General features: G+C 46.4%; 1 protein-coding gene across 1 annotated transcript; it reads right to left on the reverse strand.

Moving 5' to 3' along the window:
• Window positions 1-1459: 1459 nt before the first annotated feature.
• ZNF317 (zinc finger protein 317) lies at window positions 1460-17489 on the reverse strand. Its single transcript, XM_002722914.5, has 7 exons — window positions 17297-17489; window positions 10019-10142; window positions 9040-9179; window positions 8513-8639; window positions 6181-6276; window positions 5303-5385; window positions 1460-4576 (listed from the first exon to the last, which is right to left on the reverse strand). Exons 2-7 carry the CDS (start codon window positions 10047-10049, stop codon window positions 3257-3259), a joined length of 1797 nt encoding a protein of 598 aa, XP_002722960.2. The 5' UTR covers window positions 10050-10142; window positions 17297-17489; the 3' UTR covers window positions 1460-3256.
• Window positions 17490-18681: the final 1192 nt, after the last annotated feature.

An 18681-nucleotide genomic window follows, 5' to 3' on the forward strand; every position in this document is an offset into this window, starting at 1 on the left:
ATCAACCCAGGAGCCACTATGATCCTCTTGAAAACAGAAATTTTACAGCTGTCACTACTGTGTTCCCATCCCATTGTTAATTTCCTGCTGCTCTGGGAACAAAAGGCTAAGTCCTTCCAGTTAATCCACAAGATGCCCCCATGATCAGGTTCCTGGGACAGTTCCAACCTTGTCATCTACAATCAAGCTTGCTTGCTGTTGCATGGCTGTCCCAAGCACAGATCTTTGTGGCCTTGGAACAGCAGAAGGTAGTCTTCTCTGGATTACAACACTGGCAGTTCACTTAGATCTGTGCACAAACAACTTAGATCTGTGCACAAACAACCCATCAGACAAAAGGCTTCCCTTACCCACCCGGTAACTGCTCAACCCTCACATTCCCTCTAATCACTACGCTTAATGCTTCCTACACTGTATATACCACCACTTGACATACGAAGTACTTACGTATTTATCAGGTGTCCCACCCCTGGCTAGAATGTAAGCAGCATTAGGGCAAAACTCCTGTCACTGCTACTGGTCCTGGGCAACAAAGAACAGTCCTTGGCATAAAATGGGTATGGACATGATCCAAACTTACCACTATTTGCTAATAGGGTAACCAGAATTTTCAGATTCTCCATATGCAAAACAGAGGTGATGACAATTCTTGCTTCTTCGGGCTAATCGCCTACAGATGATTCCCCTACTTATAACGGTCAACTTAGGAATTTTTTTTTTATTATAATAGGTTTACCAGGACTTAACCCTGTCATTTCTGGAAGAGCATATGAACTTACCTAAGTTCACCTTTATGATGTTTTTGCTTTAATGATGGATTAAGGTATTCAAAGCACTTTTCAAATTATAATGGGTTGGCTGCCAGAGCTGTGGTGCAGCAGCTTAAGCCGCAGCCTGCAGGGCTGGCATCCCATAGGGGTGCGTGTTCTTGTCCTGCCTACTCCACTTCCAATCCAGCTCCCTGCTGATGGCTGGGAAGAAACACCAGCAGATGGGCCCCTTATCCAGATGGGACATCCAGAATCAGCTCCTGGCTCCTGCCTGGCCCAGCCCCAGCTGTTGAAGCCATATGAGGAGTGAACCAGTGAATTAAAGATTCTCTCCTTTTCTGTCTCCCTCTCTTTCAAATAAATAAATAAATCTCAAAAAAAAAAAAATTATAATGCTTTGCGCCATAACCCCATTATATGTTGAGAATCATCTATACTCTTCTATCAATACAGAAACCAAGAAAAGAAATATTTAGGAACAATACAGACTTTAAAAGAATTTTAAAAGCTTGGTTTAAAGAAAGAAAAAAAGATGTCAACAACTAAAAATATACATGTTATATCCATTTAGATAGCAGTTATAAGAATTCCCCACTGGTTTGAATGTATAGGTCCCATAGAGCATCCAACTGAGAATTCTTCCCCAATCAATAAAGTAAATAGAAAGACAATAAAATAGCCACAGCAGCTTAAACCAATCATCAGTTTTATTTTTTCTCAAGGAATACAGTCTGGAAGTAACCAATCCAAGGCTAGTGCAGACACTGGAGCCACAGGGGAGGCCAGGATCACCACGACTTTTCTGCAGTGCCCCCCTCAGAACGTGGCTTTCATCCTCCTGGTCACAAGACACACTATGTGTTGGATCTCCTTACAAGCTGAGAAGTTGAGGGAAGAGCAAAGATTAAAACACAGAGAAAAACCCAGGTAAGAATGGCCCCATTTTGAGAACTTTCTCAGAAGCTCACACAGTGCCATCTGCTTGTTTGTCAATGGCCAGTGTTATGGCCTAGTACCAATAGTATGGACTAGTGTGAAAATCTTTTGAGAAAATTTAAAACAGCACTCATCTGACAGCACCTGAATTTTCTTAATATGGAAGATAAGAGTGCATAGTAGGGAAGCAACCTGAAGTATATGCCACTCCTTTTTTTGACAGCAGGCCACAAACATACCAAAGGATCCATGTGATAAAGAAATCATGCTCTGATCACAATGTATTTGAATTAAGATACCAGTAACAAATAGGTACTAAAAAATACCCAAATGTTGCATGGTATACAGCACAATTCTAAATATGTCATTGGTTGAATAGATTATTCAAAAGGAAAATAAGACATTGAGAATGAAGTTATAGTAAAAATCCTATTTACAAACTTTTTGTGATGACATTAAAGGGTTAGAGAAGCATAACCTTAAAAATAAGGACTAAAAATTAACGAGCCAGAGTCTGATCAAAGACTGATTAAGTCCAATCCCATACTCACTGGAAAATCCCACTGGGCTCTTTCTCCCATTGAGACTTTTCATCTGCACACACAAGTGATGGGACTGTGTATGCAACCATTTCCACACGGGGGATATTAGCAGTGTTAAGTCTTCACATGTTTCTTAAAATAACTGCATTGATAATATTTTTAAAATGTTAAAACTCCTGGTGCGAATGCTCATAAGATTCATAAATATCAAGGGATTACCATAGGCAATGATTGACGAATAATTGAGATTGTTCTCAACCTCAGCAATACTGACTCTTTGGAGCACACAGCTGTTTGTTGCGTGTGAAGCCTGTGCATTCTAGCTGTCTTCCCACTCTGTGCCAGCTGCCGCACTTCTCCACAGCTCTGACAACCAAAATGTCTCCAGGCATTCCCAAATGTCCCCTGCGCAGCAAAATCATCCCCAACTGAGAACCACTGCTATAGATCACGTTTGGCAGTTTTCCTATAAAGGGCCAGGGAGCAAGAACTTCAGGTTTGATGGACTGCATAAAGTTTCTGTCACATATTTTTCCTCTTTCAAAATGAAATAACCACTCTTAGTTTGTAAGCCGCCATAAAATACAGCTGGCCATTGTTTGGTGACTTGTTATAGATTTTCTCATATTCTTGGATTTTTTTTTTCAGTGTAAATACAGTGTGACACTAGGAAAGGTCTCCCAATCATTCCATTCAGAGATTCTTCCTCCTGTACTCATCACTCTTCTACCCAGAACATGAGAAATGGTTCCTCTCCTTAACTTCTCTTAAGAGTAAGAGCTGACTGTACATGGAAGTTGTCGCCACAGCACAGACACACACATGCTCTCCACCCAGTCTGCGCTCACAAATCTCCCAAGTGCCGAGAGACGGCGCAAGTCTTCCCTCAGGCATCACACAAACTGGATCTCTCCCCAGGTTGTGTGAACTCCCTTGTGCTCGCTCAGTAAGACAAGCGCTCATCAGGGCATCTTGGCTTCCTCGGGCCAGGTGTGCTCGTGTTCCCATTCACTGTAGCCTCTTCCATATCGAGGACACAAAGAGCTTCTCTCCTCTGTGAGTCTTCACGTGACTCCTCAGGGAGGAGTGGTCGCTGAAGGCCTTGCCACAGGCCAGGCATTCGTAGGGCTTCTCCCCGGTGTGTATCCTCCTGTGCACGTTCAGGTTGGAGCCAATGCTGAAGGCCTTGCCACAGTGGTCACACTCATAGGGCTTCTCTCCTGTGTGACTCCGCATGTGTGTCTTCAGGGTGGACTGGTTTCTGAAGGCCTTCCCACACTGCCGGCACTCAACACGCTTCTTCACCAGATGGATGCTCATGTGCCTCCGCCGGGACAGATAATCGCCAAAGACCTTGCCACAGGCAGCGCACTCATAGCGCCTCTCCTGAGTGTGGATTTTCCTGTGTGCGGTGAGGTTCGAGCTGGCGCTGAAGGCTTTCCCGCAGAGGTCACAGCCGTAGGGCTTCTCTCCAGTGTGAGAGTTCATGTGTGTCTTAAGGATGGACTGGTTCCTGAAGGCCTTCCCACACTGCCGGCACTCGATGGGCTTCTTGACGATGTGAATTCGCATGTGCTTTCTGCGTGACACGAGGTCGCCGAAGGACTTCCCGCACTCTTTGCACTCGTAGGTTTTCTCCACCGTGTGGTTCTTCTTGTGCAAATTGAAGTTAGACTTCCAGCGGAAGGCTTTGCCACACTGCGTGCACTCGTAGGGCTTCTCCCCTGTGTGGTTCCTGACGTGCTCCTTCAGATGGGAGGGGTGCTGGAAAGCTTTCCCACAGTCGTGGCACTCGTAGGGCCTCTCTCCGGTGTGCGTCCTCTTGTGTGCGATGAGGTGGCAGCTCCTGCCGTAGGCCTTCCCGCACTGATCACACTTGTAAGGTCTCTCGCCAGTGTGCACTCTCATGTGGATCTTCAGAGCAGACAGGGTCCGGAATGCATTTCCACACTGGCCGCAGTCGAAGGGCTTCTCTTTGAGGTGAGTTCGCGCGTGACTCCTCAGCGCTGAGGGGTCGTTGAAGGCCTTCCCGCAGTCACTGCATTCGTAGGGCTTCTCCCCGGTGTGTATCCGCCTGTGCCGCGTGAGGGAGGCGCTTGTGGTGAAGGCTTTTTGGCACTGATGACATTCATGCATTTTTCTCCCGTCATACACGCTCACGTGTTGGGTTACGTGTGGCCTGTTCCTGAATCCTGCCCCATAATCACGCCGGTGATAGGGCCTCTTGCCAGCAGGCCTTCCCATCTGCTGAGTAAGAGGAGTGTCCAGGCTTAAAACGTCAAACAAGTGAGCATATTCCGTGGATTTCTCCCCAGGAGGAGTTCTTTCCTGTTGGTTAAGAGATGAGTGATGAAGAGGGCAAGTCCGACATTTAGGACAATCCTACAAATGAACCCTATATAAACTGATATAAACAAAAGACTGCAGATGTAATAATTTGCAGTGCAAAAGCCCCACTCCTGCCCCATTTGAGATCTATGAGGGAACAGGTCAACACTATGCTGTGAGGCCCCATGTGTGCTGCTTTTACAAAGTACGGAATTGAGCCCCAACGCTCAATATCTGAGACAGCAACAGAAACATCCACACAAGTGAGGAAGTCGGAAGCTTGGTTCAGGAGTTCCCCCAGCTGATAACACGGTGGGCCCACAGGAACTGCAAGTATGGATCAAAGAACTCAACCAACTGCAGATTAAAGAAAGCAGAAATAAAAACTGCACTGCACTGAAAACATGCAGTCCTTTCGCATGTCATTATTTCTTAGACAATCTGGATTAACCACTATTTACATGGCATTTCTATTTGATTAAGTAAATTACCTGGAGATGACAAAATAGATGGGCTCTAGAATCATCTAGACATGACTTCAAGTACCTGGGTTATATGCAAATACTGTATCTTAAGAGACTTGGGAGTCATGGGACCAATCCACTGCAGATACCAAATCTTCTCGGGGAATGCTACTTGCCTGGTTCTTGAACTATTTTCTCAATTCAGGCTGCTCCAGTTTCCTCTAATACTGAAGAACCTGGAACTATCCTAAGGAAATCTTACCACTGTTACACTGCTGGATGTCTGCTTCCCAAAAATATTTTCCATAAGAACTGACCACTTGGTTTTAGATGGAGTCTCCCAATCTGAAAAAAATTGGAAAAGTATTGGTGTGCCAGAAAAAGAAAATGGTAAGATGGCGGTGGCCAAAAGGGGCATATTTCATTGCAAATACTAACTGTATACAAGGAAAGGTGATGCAAAAGGGAAGAACACACAGATGATCAAAACTATCGTTAAGAAATTTGCCTAGATGAGAAATGAGATTGACACTGATAATGGCAGAAAAGAATGATCAGGAAGGTAAAATGTGAAAAAATGGAACAAGCAGTTCACATAGAAATGTTAAATTCAAAGATGAAGGGGGCATAGAAACCAAAGGACTAGTGAATAAATGGACAGTAAAAACACACAGTATTTTCCAACTTCCCTGGGTTGACATTTCCTAATATACCTCCCTACTATGGTTTGAGAGATTGAGAGAGAGAGAGAGAGAGAATCTTCCATCTGATGGCTCACTCCCTAAATGGCTGCAACGGCTGGAGCCAAGCCAAAACAAAGCCAGTAGCTTCTTCCGGGACCCCCACATGGGTGTAGGGTCCCAAGCACTTGGGCCATCTTCTACTGCTTTCCCAGGCCATAGCAGAGAGCTGGATTGGAGTGGAGCAGCTGGGACTCAGCACCATATGAGATGCTGGCACTGCAGGCGGCAACTTTACCCACTATACCACAGCGCTAGCTCCAAACCTCTTTCTTTCATACATTATCCAGCCTCAAGTATTTTGTTACAGCAAAGGAAACAGACTACCACACTCCCTCCACCCCAATCACCCAATAGAGGTGATGAGCAAAAGCATTTCTGTTTGTTGGTGCTCACTCACCTGGACAAGTGTCTTGATGAATTCCCCTCTGCTCCGTCCTTGGCTCCTCTTCTTGTTCCAAGTGTGAGATGAGGCTGGGTTTGCCAACCTGATATCCTAGACAAGGGGAAAGATACATGCTGAGGAAGGACTGGGTGAAGGACAGCCCCTTCCATCAGACCAGCGTCAACAGCCTGGTCTTCTGTACTCTGAAGAAAGGACAAGTCTGACTCAGAAACAGCCAATGGACAGTGCCAAATTCCTAAGGAACACAGCCAAAGTCTCATAAAAAACAAAGCCACACATACCTATGCATTTTGTCCTCCGAAAGAATGGTGTTTCTTCTCAGAAAGCTATGCCTAAGGGCTGGCACTGTGGTGTAGCAGGTTGAACCACCCTTGTAATGCCAGCATCCTACATCAGAGACCTAGTTGAGAGTCCCAGCTGCTCTGCTTCTGATACAGCTCCCTGCTAATGCACCTGTAAAGGCAGCAGACAGCGCAAATACACGCACTCTTGCCACCCACATGGAGACCTGAATGGAGTTCCAGGCTCTTGGCTTCAGCCTGGCCCAGCCCTGGTTGTTGCAAATTGACGATCTCTCTCTATGTCTCTCCCTCTGTTACTCTACCTTTCAAATATATAAATATATAAAAATATATTTCAAATATATAAATATATAAAAAAGAAGAAAAAATCTATGCCTCTATAGCCAAGCTTGACAGATACTGGAGAACCTCCAAAGGTGGATTTGACAGTCAGGTCTTAACATGCACACAAGATGCCCTGAGGGTGGTCTGCCTGTGTGCAGCTGTGTTCTGAACCCCTCCTAGTTCCTGGGTCACAGCAAGTACTTTAACACAAACATCTGATTACCTGACTCACGCAACTGAGGTATCTGTCCACTGATGGATGGATAAATAAAACTTGGTATACATGCACGTTAGAACATTATTCAGCCATAGAAAAGAAAAAAGTCCTGTCGATTGCCAAGAACATGAAAGAAACTGGAGGACATTATGTTCAGTGGAATAAGAAAAGCACAAAGACAAACACCAGACATTCTCACTCATCTGTGAAAGCTAAAATGTTGATCTCGGAAGGGAAGGCACTTGCTCCAGCAGCTGGGATGCCCACATCCCATGGCAAAGGGCCTAGGTTTGAGTCCCAGTTGTATTCCTGACATCAGCTGCCTGCTGATGTGCATGCTGGGAGGCAGGTATGGCTCTAGTTACCATGTCCCTGATACCCATGTGGGAGACCTGGATTGGGTTCTCAGATCCAGATTTTAGCCTGGCCCTGTCCTAGTCATTGTGGGCAACTGGGGAATGTGCCAACAGAAGGAAGCTCTCATTTTTTTTTTCTCTCTCTCACAGATAAATTGAAGTTAGAGATGATCTCACAGAAGTGCAGAGTTCCAGCAGTGGTCACTAATGCCTGAGGAGGGAAAGAAGCGGCACAGAGGGAGACTGGATAGAGGCACCGACATCTAGTGTCCTACAGCATAGCAGGGTGAGTACAGTCTGTACAGAATCAGGAGAGGAGTTTGAATGAAGATCCTAATACAAACCACACACCAATGTTTGAGAGGAAAATGTTATCACTCAGATTTAATCATTACATGCCATGTTGCATACCATAGTATTTCAGAAAGTTCATGAAAACACATATTATAAAAAAAAAAAACTGTACAGTTTGACCCCCAGACCTTAAAGAAGGGGTGACTAATCTTTTTCGGTAGCACTGTCTGGCTACAATATAAATCAGAGGACCAAGAATCATGGTCAGAAAGTGTGACCTTAAATTATAATATGATTTTACAACTGTTTTTCCGTGGGCACAGTAAATAGAAGTCCCCTTTTCAAACCAAACTAAAAAGGAGATGAGAAGCTTCACTGATGACCTCAAAAATTTATAAATAATTTGTATAAGTTGTCTGATCTTACCCAGAATGACACAGTTCACACAGACACTGACCTAAGTCACAGAGACAGTGTTAGAACATGCCCATGACTATAGATATCTAGCTCAGGTGACTCCTGATATTAGAAAGAAGCTTCAAAAATTATGGATGGAATCCAGTATCTTTAACAGAGCCCAGGAGGAAGGGGGCAAGATAGGCAGAACGAGGAATGCCAAGGAAAAACTGTATTTGGGAAAAAAATTTACAGCTTTCAATTTTTCGCATCAAAATAAGACTTAAAGTCTAATCTAACTTTCCAGGAACTTTTTAAAGTACCCTCATTCATATATCAAGTTATCTCGGTACCCCACAAACATGTACACATTTGTATCAATGTAAAAGGGAGATTTAGTTCCTGGGTGTGGACATGAAGGGCTGACCCGGACTCACCTAGGGACGTGAGGTTGCTGTAGTTCTCCAGCATCACATCTATGTACAGCTTTCTCTGAGAGGAATCCAGCAAGGGCCACTCCTTCTCCGTGAAGTCCACGGCCACATCCTGGAAAGTCACGGATTCCTGAAACACCACACACATTTAGGGGCTGTGAGGGAATTGACACAGGACTTCCAGGTGGCTGCTATGGGTCCCAGCACTCACTCCGGGAGCCAATCTCTAGGAGAGACCCTGTCCCCGCCTCACATCACTCATTCAGTTATGACAAGGGACAGAATCTCTGCACGCCCAGCTCTTAGCTTCATTTCTCCTAGCACTTTGTAAGCACCAGAGAAACGTGTGCTACATCAACTGTTTCATTTCCCCTGGCTTCCCTGACCCCACGACCATCTCCCAGGATTCTCTGGGCCCTGATCACACATCCCTCAGCCTAAATGGAAACGTACACAATCTCAACCCATGGTAATGAGGGATTTTAGGGAGTGTCTCCCCTACCCTAAGTGCACCCTGAGATCTTATGTACCTGGGAACCAACACTGGGTGGTGTATGAGGCTCCAGACCACTGCAAACAAACAGGTCCAAATTCTGGGGACAGGAATGGTCTTGTGAAGAAGGAGGAATTTCTGACTCCTGGGGAGAGGCAGGATCCTGAGTGGACACAGCTAGAGAAGAGAGGAGTCATGATAGTCAAAGCCTGCCCTGCATCACAACCCCACAAATCAGGAACTGATCTACATTACGAATACATGCATCCCCAAACATCTCTCTCTCTCTTTCTCTCTCTCTCTCTCTCTCACACACACACACAGAGGACTAATCTGAGTATGCACATCCCCAGTTACTCATACACACACACACACACACACATAAACTGATCTATGAATATGCACACCCCCAATCACTCTCTCTCTCTCTCTCTCTCTCTCACACACACACACACACACAAACTGATCTATGAATATGCACACCCCCAATCTCTCTCTCTCTCTCTCTCTCTCTCTGTCTCACACACATGACGATGGGATATATTAGAATCAAGCCTAGACATAAAAATTTACATTTAATATACAACTTATTTACATAGGCTCAAAGTACGTTCATACACTACTTTCAGTGCACTTGTGTTTTGACTGGGACCTGTTACCTGAGATCAGACTGCAATTTCTCAATGCTAAGACTGTTTTGGATTTTGGAGGATTTTTGGATTTTGGAGGATTTTTGGGGTTTTGGTCTAGGGATGCTCAACCTGTACGTATTCCCAACTGACCGCTAAGGCAACTGAAGTTCCTAGAGACAGAGCTGACCCCATGCTCAAAGCTCTCAGGCTACGTCTCTCTCCCAGGCACAGCCAGCAGGGGCCCCTGCAGCTTTGTGACCCCTCTTCCACTCATTCATGCTCTCTCCTGCAGCCCTTCCCGTGGCTGTATACCCTCTACCTCGGTGGAAGGCAGAAGTCACTTAAGCTCAATTTCTGAGAGCATGCGTTAACACAAGAACTTACCAACTGTGGCAGAGACACCAAGAGCTGCCATCCTATGAGAGTGACAGTCAATCTTCCCACACAAGCAGGGCCTGGAAAATCAGTAGGCTTTGCTCTGGCTCTCACAGGACTCTGCAAGCTGCACCTGTAGGGAATGAAGGAGCACCGGGAGGAGTCAGAGGCCAGCTGGGCCTCTTGCTCACTGAGGACAATGCCATTTCCTTTTCTGAGCAGCAAGCTCTGTCAGATCCTGGACCTCTGTCTCAGGTAAGACCTCTAAGCAGTGAGGCTGGGGTCCTGATCTGCCTCAGCCTCGCACAGGATTCAGATTACACTCTTCCCAAGTGACTTGTCACCAAGCCCAACTCTGTGAATGCTCACCCCTTAAACACGCTGGCCCCAGGGTTCGGCATTTGGCCTAGTGCACTGCTTGGGGCACCCACATCCCTCATCAAAGCACGTTGGTCCAAGCTCCTGCTCTGCTGCTGACTCCAGTGTCCTGTTAATGTGCACACTGAGCTGCAGCAGGTGACTGCACAGGTAGCTGGGTCCATGTCACCCACATGGGAGAGATCTGATTGAGTTCCTGACTCCTGGCTTCAGCCGGTCACAGCCTCAGTTGTTGTAGGCATTTGAGGAGTGAACCAGCAGCCAAATTAGGAGCCAGGAGCTCCACAGGGTAGCATACATAGCAAGGACTTAAGCATAGCCCTGGCTGCTGTGGCCACTTGAGGATTGCACTAGCAGATGGAAGATCTGTCTCTCTGTTACTCTACTTTTCAAATAAATGATAAATATTTTAACATATACACGCTGAGAAATAATACACAGTAATTTTACAGCTTACTATCTTGAAAATCAAAATTTACAGATGTAAATACTAGACAGATTGACTCTTGGTACTTTTACTATTTGCCCAGCATTTGTCAAGCAAACACAGCCAAAGCCATAGAGACGTGAGAGCACTATGTGCCACTTCCTGTGATTTGTTAAGCTAACACAGAACTTCTCTATGTCCTCCATGATGTTTCTGCTTTCAGTGAACTAGATGAAATGTCCCAGGGGCTAGAAGGGAAGAATAAGACTTTTGTTTGCAAGGGGCTGGCGTCATGGCATAGCAGGTAAAGCTGCCTCCTGTGACGTTGGCATCCCATATGAGCACCGGGTCATGTCCTGGCTGCTCTACTTCCAATCTAGCTTCCTAACAGCCTGGGAAAAGCAGCAGATGAGCCAAGTACTTGGGCCCCTACCATCCATACAGTAGGCCCAGATAAAGCTCCAGCCCAGGCCGTCGCAGGTATCTGCAGAGAGGACCATTGGATGGAACATTCTCTCTCTATCTCAGATAAATAAATCTTTAAAAAAGAAAGTCATGGAGGAGTAGGGCAGAGGAAAGAAGACTGAATCACTTCTAACTGAGTTCAAAAGGAGAGGGAAGGAGCACAAGCAATTACTGCAAAATACAATCACTACAGATTTTTTTCACTTCAGAGGGAAAATTGAACAAGCTGAAGAGAAATTAAAAGAAATGCTAGACATAGTATCACTGAACCAGAGAAGAGCAATGGTAGAAAGAACATCTTAGCAGCACCCAGAGGAAGAAGACACCATCTTTAAAGCAATGGCTTTCAAACGTCAAGCTGCATCACAGGCACCTGAAGCTGACAGCAAACACTATAATTTTCTAATAAAAACAGCTCATGGGGCCAGCACTGTGGTGCAGCGGGTTAAGCCACTGCCTGTGACACAGGCATCCCATTTGGGCACCAGTTAGAGACCAGGCTGCTCCACTTCCTATCTAGCTCCCTGTCAATGGCCTGGGAAAGCAGAGGAGGATGGCCCAAGTCCTTGGACCTCTGCACCCACATGGGAGACCCAGAAGAGGATCCTGGTTCCTGGCTTCAGCCTGGCACAGCCCCGGCTGTTGTTGCCATTTGGGGAGTGAACCAGCAAACGGAAGATCTCTCTGTTTATCTCCCTTTCGATAGATAGATGAATAGATAAAATACCTCACATTGCTAGGCCTCATCCCCAGAGCTTCCAATTTTGGGGGTTCAGAATCTGCATCTCAGTGGAACTTCACAAGTGACGCTGATGCTGATCAGGATACTTTTTTTTAAACTGACTTATTTATTTGAAAGGCAGAGTTACAGAGAGGCAGAGAGAGAGAGGAAGAAAGATCAAATTTGCATCTGCTGGCTCACTCCCCAAATGGCCACATCAGCTGTAGCTGGGCCAATCTGAAGCCAGGAGCTTCTTCCAGGTCTCCCACATGGATGCAGGGGCTCCAGTGCTTGGACCATCTTCCATTGCTTTCCCAGGCACATTAGCAGGGAGCTGGATTGGAAATGGAGCAGCCAGGACTGGAACTGGTACCCATATGGGATGCTGGCACTGCCACTGATGGCTTTACCCGTTACACCACATCTCCGGTCCTAGGATAACACTTTATGAACCACTGCTGGGGGCCGGTATTGTGGCACAGTGGGTTAAGTCACTGTAAATAATGCCAGCATTCCATACCTGAGTGCTGGTTTGAGTCCCAGCAGCTCTGCTGCTGATCCAGTTCCTTTCTAATGCACCTGGGAAAGCAGCGGAAGATGGCATAAGTGCATCAGAGATGAAAGATCTCTTTCCGTCTCTCCTTGTCTCTGTCACTCTGTCTTTCAAATAAATCTTGAGAGTGGGAGTGTAGCACAAGAGTTAAGACATCACTTGGGATACCTGCATCCTGTAACAGAGTGCCTGGGTTTTGGAATTCCAGCTCCACACCCAATCCCAGCTTCCTGCAAATGAGCACCCTGGGAAGGCAGCAGGTATTGGGCTCTTGCCACCCATCTGGGAGACCTGGATTGAGTTTCCAGCTCCTGGGTTTGGTATGGCTCAGCCCCAGTGTTGCATGCATTTGGAGTGAACCAGTGGGTGGGAAATCTGTCCCTCTTTCAAATAAATAGATGTCTAAGAAAGAATCATTATTTAAAAGCAACGAGCATTAGACTGACAGTTGATTTCTCAACAGCAATAGGAGGAGACAAAAGACAGTGGAACATCTTCAAGGATTTAGAATAAAATATAAAATACTGGGATGAGCACTGTGGCACAGTAGAGTGAGCCACCTCTCAAGACACCTGCACCCCCTACTGTGGTGCTGGTTCGAGTCCCAGCCACTCTGCTTTATATCCAGCTCCCTGCTAACGCATCCTGGGAGGCAATGGGTGTTAACTCAGGCACTTGGGCTCCTGTCACCCACATGGGAGACCCAGATGGAACTCCAGCTCCTGGACCTGTGTCACTCAGCCCTGCCAGCATCTGGTGAATGAACCAGCAGATGGAAAATCTCTCTCTTTGTTGCTCTGCATTTCAAGTAGATGAAAAAAAAAATTTAAAATATAAAACTGTATAACCATCTACATGTCCACTGAGAAAGAAGACAACACAATAATATTTTCAGCTTTCCACTCACATGACAGACATTCCAAAAGATGTATTTCAGGAAGAAAGAAAAACCAAACTAAAATGTGCAAGAACCAAAGAAAGTGGAAAATATAGGTACAATGAAGCAAAAAAAAAAAAATGACTGCAATAATCTGAGGTTCAAAAAAAATATAGAACTAAAATGTAAGAAAACTATGTAAATTAAGAGTGCTAACATGTATCAGAACCTAAAGTTAATGATAAGGCATGGATAAAAATGCATAAAAATTGTTCATGGGGCTGGCACTGGTGCAGGTCAAGCTGCCACTTGCAATGGCGCTATCCCACATCAGAGTGCCAGTGCCAGTCCTGCCTACTTTTCTTTCTTTTTTTTTTGACAGGCAGAGTTAGACAGTGAGACAGAGAGACAGAGAGAAAGGTCTTCCTTTACCGTTGGTTCACCCCACAATGGCTGCTGTGGCTGGTGCACTGCGCCAATCTGAAGCCCGGAGACAGGTGCTTCCTCCTAGTCTCCCATGCGGGTGCAGGGCCCAAGCACTTGGGCCATCCTCCACTGCACTCCCAGGCCACAGCAGAGAGCTGGACTGGAAGAGGAGCAACTGGGACAGAATCCGGCACCCCAACCGGGACTAGAACCCGGGATGCCAGCACCGCAGGCGGAGGATTAGCCTAGTGAGCCGTGGCACCGGCCCTGGCTACTTCTGATCCAGCTTCTTGATAATGCACCTGAGAAAGGAACAGAAGATATTTGGGCCTCTGCCACACATGTGGGAGATCCAGATGAAACTCTGGGATCCTGACTTTGGCTTGGTCCAGCCACTGCTGTCTTTGGGGAGTAAACCAATGGACAGATTTCTTTCTTCCCCTCCCCCGCAACCCCGTCATTCTGCTTTTCAAATAAGTAAGTCTTTAGAGAAAAAAAAGACAAAGAAATCCACATTTTCCCCTCATGCATTCAATACACAGTGGCCTTTGTAGACCAGGAATCATAAGGTATCTGAAATACATCAGGGAGGCCAGTGCTGTGGCATAGCAGGCAAAGCCACCACCTGCAACATCAGCACCCTATGTGAGTGGCCAGTTCCTGTACTAGCTGATCCACTTCTGATCCAGCTCCCTGCTAATGGCCTGGGAAAGCAGTGAAAGACGGCCAAAGTGTCTGGACCCCAGACATCCACATGAGACACCTAGAAGAAGCCCCTGGCTCCTGGCTTTGGCCTGGCCCAAACCCTGGCCTTTGTGGTCATTTGGGGAATGAACCAGAGGATGGAATATCTCTCTTTTCCTCTGTCTCTCCCTCTCTGAAATACTTTCAAATGAATAATCAAATCTTTAAAAAAAAGAATATCAATAAACAGATATGGAAAGAAGAGGGTAAAAAACATTCACTTGTTAAAAGCCTACAGCAATTCACAGGGAAAACTCTTAAACCAGGAATAAAAAGCTTACTTAATCTAATAAAAACCATCTTAACGATTTCATCTAGCAAACATGAAAGTTAATTCCTTTCAAGTTCAGAAAGAAAACAAGATTGCCTAGAGTTTGCTATCCAAACTCCAGTCAAAAATATAGGTCAGTCTGCCAAAAAGAGAAAACATGTATAATTCAAAAGGAAAGTGTACATATTTACTTAGAGATGTTGTCCCTGAAAAACATCCCCCCAAAAAAAGAAACAAAAATTAAAACAATTCTAGTAAGCTTGCTGAATCCAAATTCAATAAACAAAGCAGTCAGGAAAAAAAAAAAAAACTAATATCAAAGCAACAAAAAAAATATAGTTCCTAGGAATAAATTTAAAAAATTAATGTTTTTTTGGAGGCCCTAATAAAACTTCAGTGAAAGGCCAAAGGCATAAATAAATGGACACAACTCCATTCAGGGAATACTCTGGCATGACAATATTCTCAATATTCACACAGACACAGGGTTTTCAAAAAGTTCATGGAAAATATGGTTACAAAAAAACCATGAATTTCAAAACTCTTTGCATCAAGAGAAACCTAATTTTTATTTTATTTACTTTTCAAGATCTATTTATTTGAAAGTTAGACAGAGAGGGGCTAACACTGTAGTGTGACAACTTAAAAAGGTGCCAATTCAAGTCCCAGCTGCTCCACTTGTGACCCAGCTTTCTGCTAATGCACCTGGGAAAGCAGTGGAAGATGGCCCAAGTGCCTGGGCGCCTGCACCCATGTGGGAGACCGGGATGGAGTTCCCAGCTCCTGGCTTCTGCATGGTCCAGTCCTGGCTGTTGCCATTTTGGACTGAACCAGCACATGGAACACATGGAAGATGGGACCTCTCTCTGCCTTCCTCCTCTGTAACTCTGCCTTTCAAATAAAACAAGTATTTAAAAAAAGAGAGAGGGAGGGAGAGGGGGAGAAAGAGAGAGAGACAGAGACAGAGACACACAGAGAGCGAGCCTCTATCCACTGTTTTGTTGCCCAAATGGTCACAACAGCCAGGTCTGGGCAAAGGCCAAAGCCAGGAACTCCATCCTGTCACCTGAGTGACAGAGACTCAAGTACTTGGCCATCACCACTGCCTTCCAGGCTCATTTGCAGGAAGATGAATTGGAAGCAAAGTACCTGGGGCAGTGCTGGCTTAACCAGCTGTGCCTCAAAGCTGGTCCTGGAAATGTTACCTTTTTTTAAAAAAGATTTATTTTATTTATTTGAAAGACAGGTTAACAGGGGGAGGGGGGTCTTCCATCTGCTAGTTCGTTCCCCAGATGGCCACAGCCGCCAGAGCTGTGCTGATCTGAAGCCAGGAGCATGGAGCCTTTTCCGGGTCTCCCATGTGGGCGCAGGGGCCCAAGGACTTGGGCCATCCTCTACTGCTATCCCAGGCCACAGCAGAGAGCTGGATCAGAAGAGGAGCAGCCAGGACTTGAACCGAGGCCCATATGGGATGCTGACACTGCAGGCCAGGGCTTTAACCCGCTACACCAAAGCATCGGCTCTGAAACGTTATCTTTTAATTCCCATTTGCCCAAACTTTTTTAAGTACCTGCAAGGATTCAATACAATTTTTAAAAAGCCCAGAAGGTGGAACCTCACAAACTACCCTCAAATTTAAGTCAAGGTGTTCCTGAGAGAGCAAATACCACATTTCTCAAATGCTTTATTTGCAGCCTCTAAATTACAAATGTACTCCCATCAATATGGGGGAAAAAAAGGATGACAGAAAACGATCCCTCTGGGGCCAGGGCTGCAGCGCAGCGGTTAAAGATGCAGCCTGTAGTGACGGCATACCCTAAGGTCACCGGTTCAAGTACCGGCTGCTCCACCTCCCATCCAGCTCTCTGCTATAGCCTGGGAAAGCAGCAGAGGTTGGCCGGAATACTTGGGAGACCACACGGAGTCCCAGGCTCCTGGCTTAGGCCCGGCCGAGCTCCAACTATTGCCCGCATTTGAGGAGTGCACGCGGATGGAAACTCGATCCAAGATGTTGACTGACTCTCAAGTTCAAAAGGCGATGTGGGCCTGAATCTTACATCTAAGAGCTACTTGCAGGAGTGTCAACTAAAGAAACATTTGAGGTCACGTATATAGGTATTCGAGCCAAATGCGAACGAAAAGACGACCAGTTTGCTGCTATTCACGCGGGTACGAGACAAAACCGACAGCAGGGCAGAAGCGAGGCGGTGTCCCCTCGCTGTCCCCGGCCCCGACCCCCACCAGACCCCGCCGCCCGCGCCCAAGGACACTCGGCCGGCGCCTTCACAGCGCTGACTGCGGGGTCTAAAACACGCGCTGCGAGCCCGGCGAGCCCGGAACCCCGTTATTCCTCCCCGCTTAGTGGGCCTCGCGCTCCCTCACGGATGCCGCGGGTAAAGGGTTAAATGATGCAGGCCGGGCTTACACGACTCGGGGTACAATCCGGGATGCAGAGGCCTCGGAAGCTGGTGCCAAGCATGAAAAAGCTCATGCGGAACATCCAACCGCGGGGAAGCGGCGGGCCCCCAACGGGAGGAAGGAAGCCACCGCGGACCGCTCATCTGCCCATGTGTCTAGCAGCAATCGCCTCCGGGGGTAATGGCTTCCGCTTCACTTCCGCCTTTTAATCTCGCGGGACTTCATTGGCCGTCAGTAACCCGGAAGCGCGGGACAGAATTCTGGGAAATGCAGTTTAGACGCTTTGGTGGGCGCAGTGGCCTTACCAAGGTGGAATTGACATGGTGCAGCACGATTCCACTTTTATTGTTCAGTCCTCAGCCTTCTTCTCATCCTATCATCATTCACTCAGTGTTAGGAGTGAAGCTTACTGCTGTAAATACAATTTATACACTCGAAACTCTAGCCACAGGTCTACCTCTACCCGGAGATAGACACCCTGATTCTCCTTTCCATTGTTTGATGGACAGGGGGCTCCGTTACCACTGAACCCCATCAGTGTGTGCTTCTGAAAAATAAGAATCTTCTCTTACAAAACCACAGCCTAGTTTTCAACTTGAGCAAATTTAGCATTGATGAAACTTTCACATAATGTTCCCTTTGCATTCCAGAGCCTTCGTCCTGGTTTCCATGGGGGAGGAGTGGACGAAGCAAGGTGGGCAGGTTTAAGATTGGCTGGTTAGAACAATTTCAAGAGACTCTGGGGCAGAGAGGGCTGTCTTAGTGTCTGGTTCCTAATCCCAGAGTGCTTAGGGCAGCTAGAGAGTACAATAGCAGAGATGGTTTAGGGTGTGTGCTGTGCACTGAATGGTTTGTATGTGACAGGCATGCCCATGGGTCAGTTTGCTATCTCTTGGAATTAGCTAATACCTAGATGGGCAGCCTGTCCAGGGCTAGCCAGGACCCAAGATAGCAAAGCCACAGAGTCAAACCACAACAAGCATGGTCAACATAGCAGGAGTGTGTGGTTTGAGCCACAGGTTTGTTTTTTTTTTTTTTTTAAGATTTATTTATTTATTTAAAGTTAGAGTTACACAGAGAAAAAGGAGAGGCAGAGAGAGAGGGAGAGAGGTCTTCCATCTACTGGTTCTCTCCCCAGTTAGCGATAACAGCTGGAGCTGCACTGATCTGAAGCCAGGAGCCAGGAGCTTCCCTCTGGGTCTCCCATGCAGGTGCAGGGGCCCAAGGACTTGGGCCATCTTCAACTGCTTCCCCAGGCCATAGTAGAGAGCTGGATCGGAAATGGAGCAGCTGGATTTCGAACCAATGCCCATATGGGATGCTGGCACTGTAGGCTGTGGCTTTACCTGCTATGCCACAGTGCCAGCCCCTGAGCTACAGTTCTACAACCAT

This window comes from Oryctolagus cuniculus, chromosome 16 (genome assembly GCF_964237555.1).
Source record: "Oryctolagus cuniculus chromosome 16, mOryCun1.1, whole genome shotgun sequence".
In the NCBI taxonomy this organism is placed as follows: Eukaryota; Metazoa; Chordata; class Mammalia; order Lagomorpha; family Leporidae; genus Oryctolagus; species Oryctolagus cuniculus.

Excerpts from the sequence above, each read along its gene's own strand:
- ZNF317 (XM_002722914.5), bottom strand. The coding sequence starts at position 10,049 with ATGGCAGCTCTTGGTGTCTCTGCCACAGTTG. Across the intron at positions 8,640-9,039 it reads CACCCAGTGTTGGTTCCCAG|GAATCCGTGACTTTCCAGGA; the intron begins GTACATAAGATC and ends GTGGTGTTTCAG. Across the intron at positions 5,386-6,180 it reads TCATCAAGACACTTGTCCAG|ATTGGGAGACTCCATCTAAA; the intron begins GTGAGTGAGCAC and ends AATTTTTTTCAG.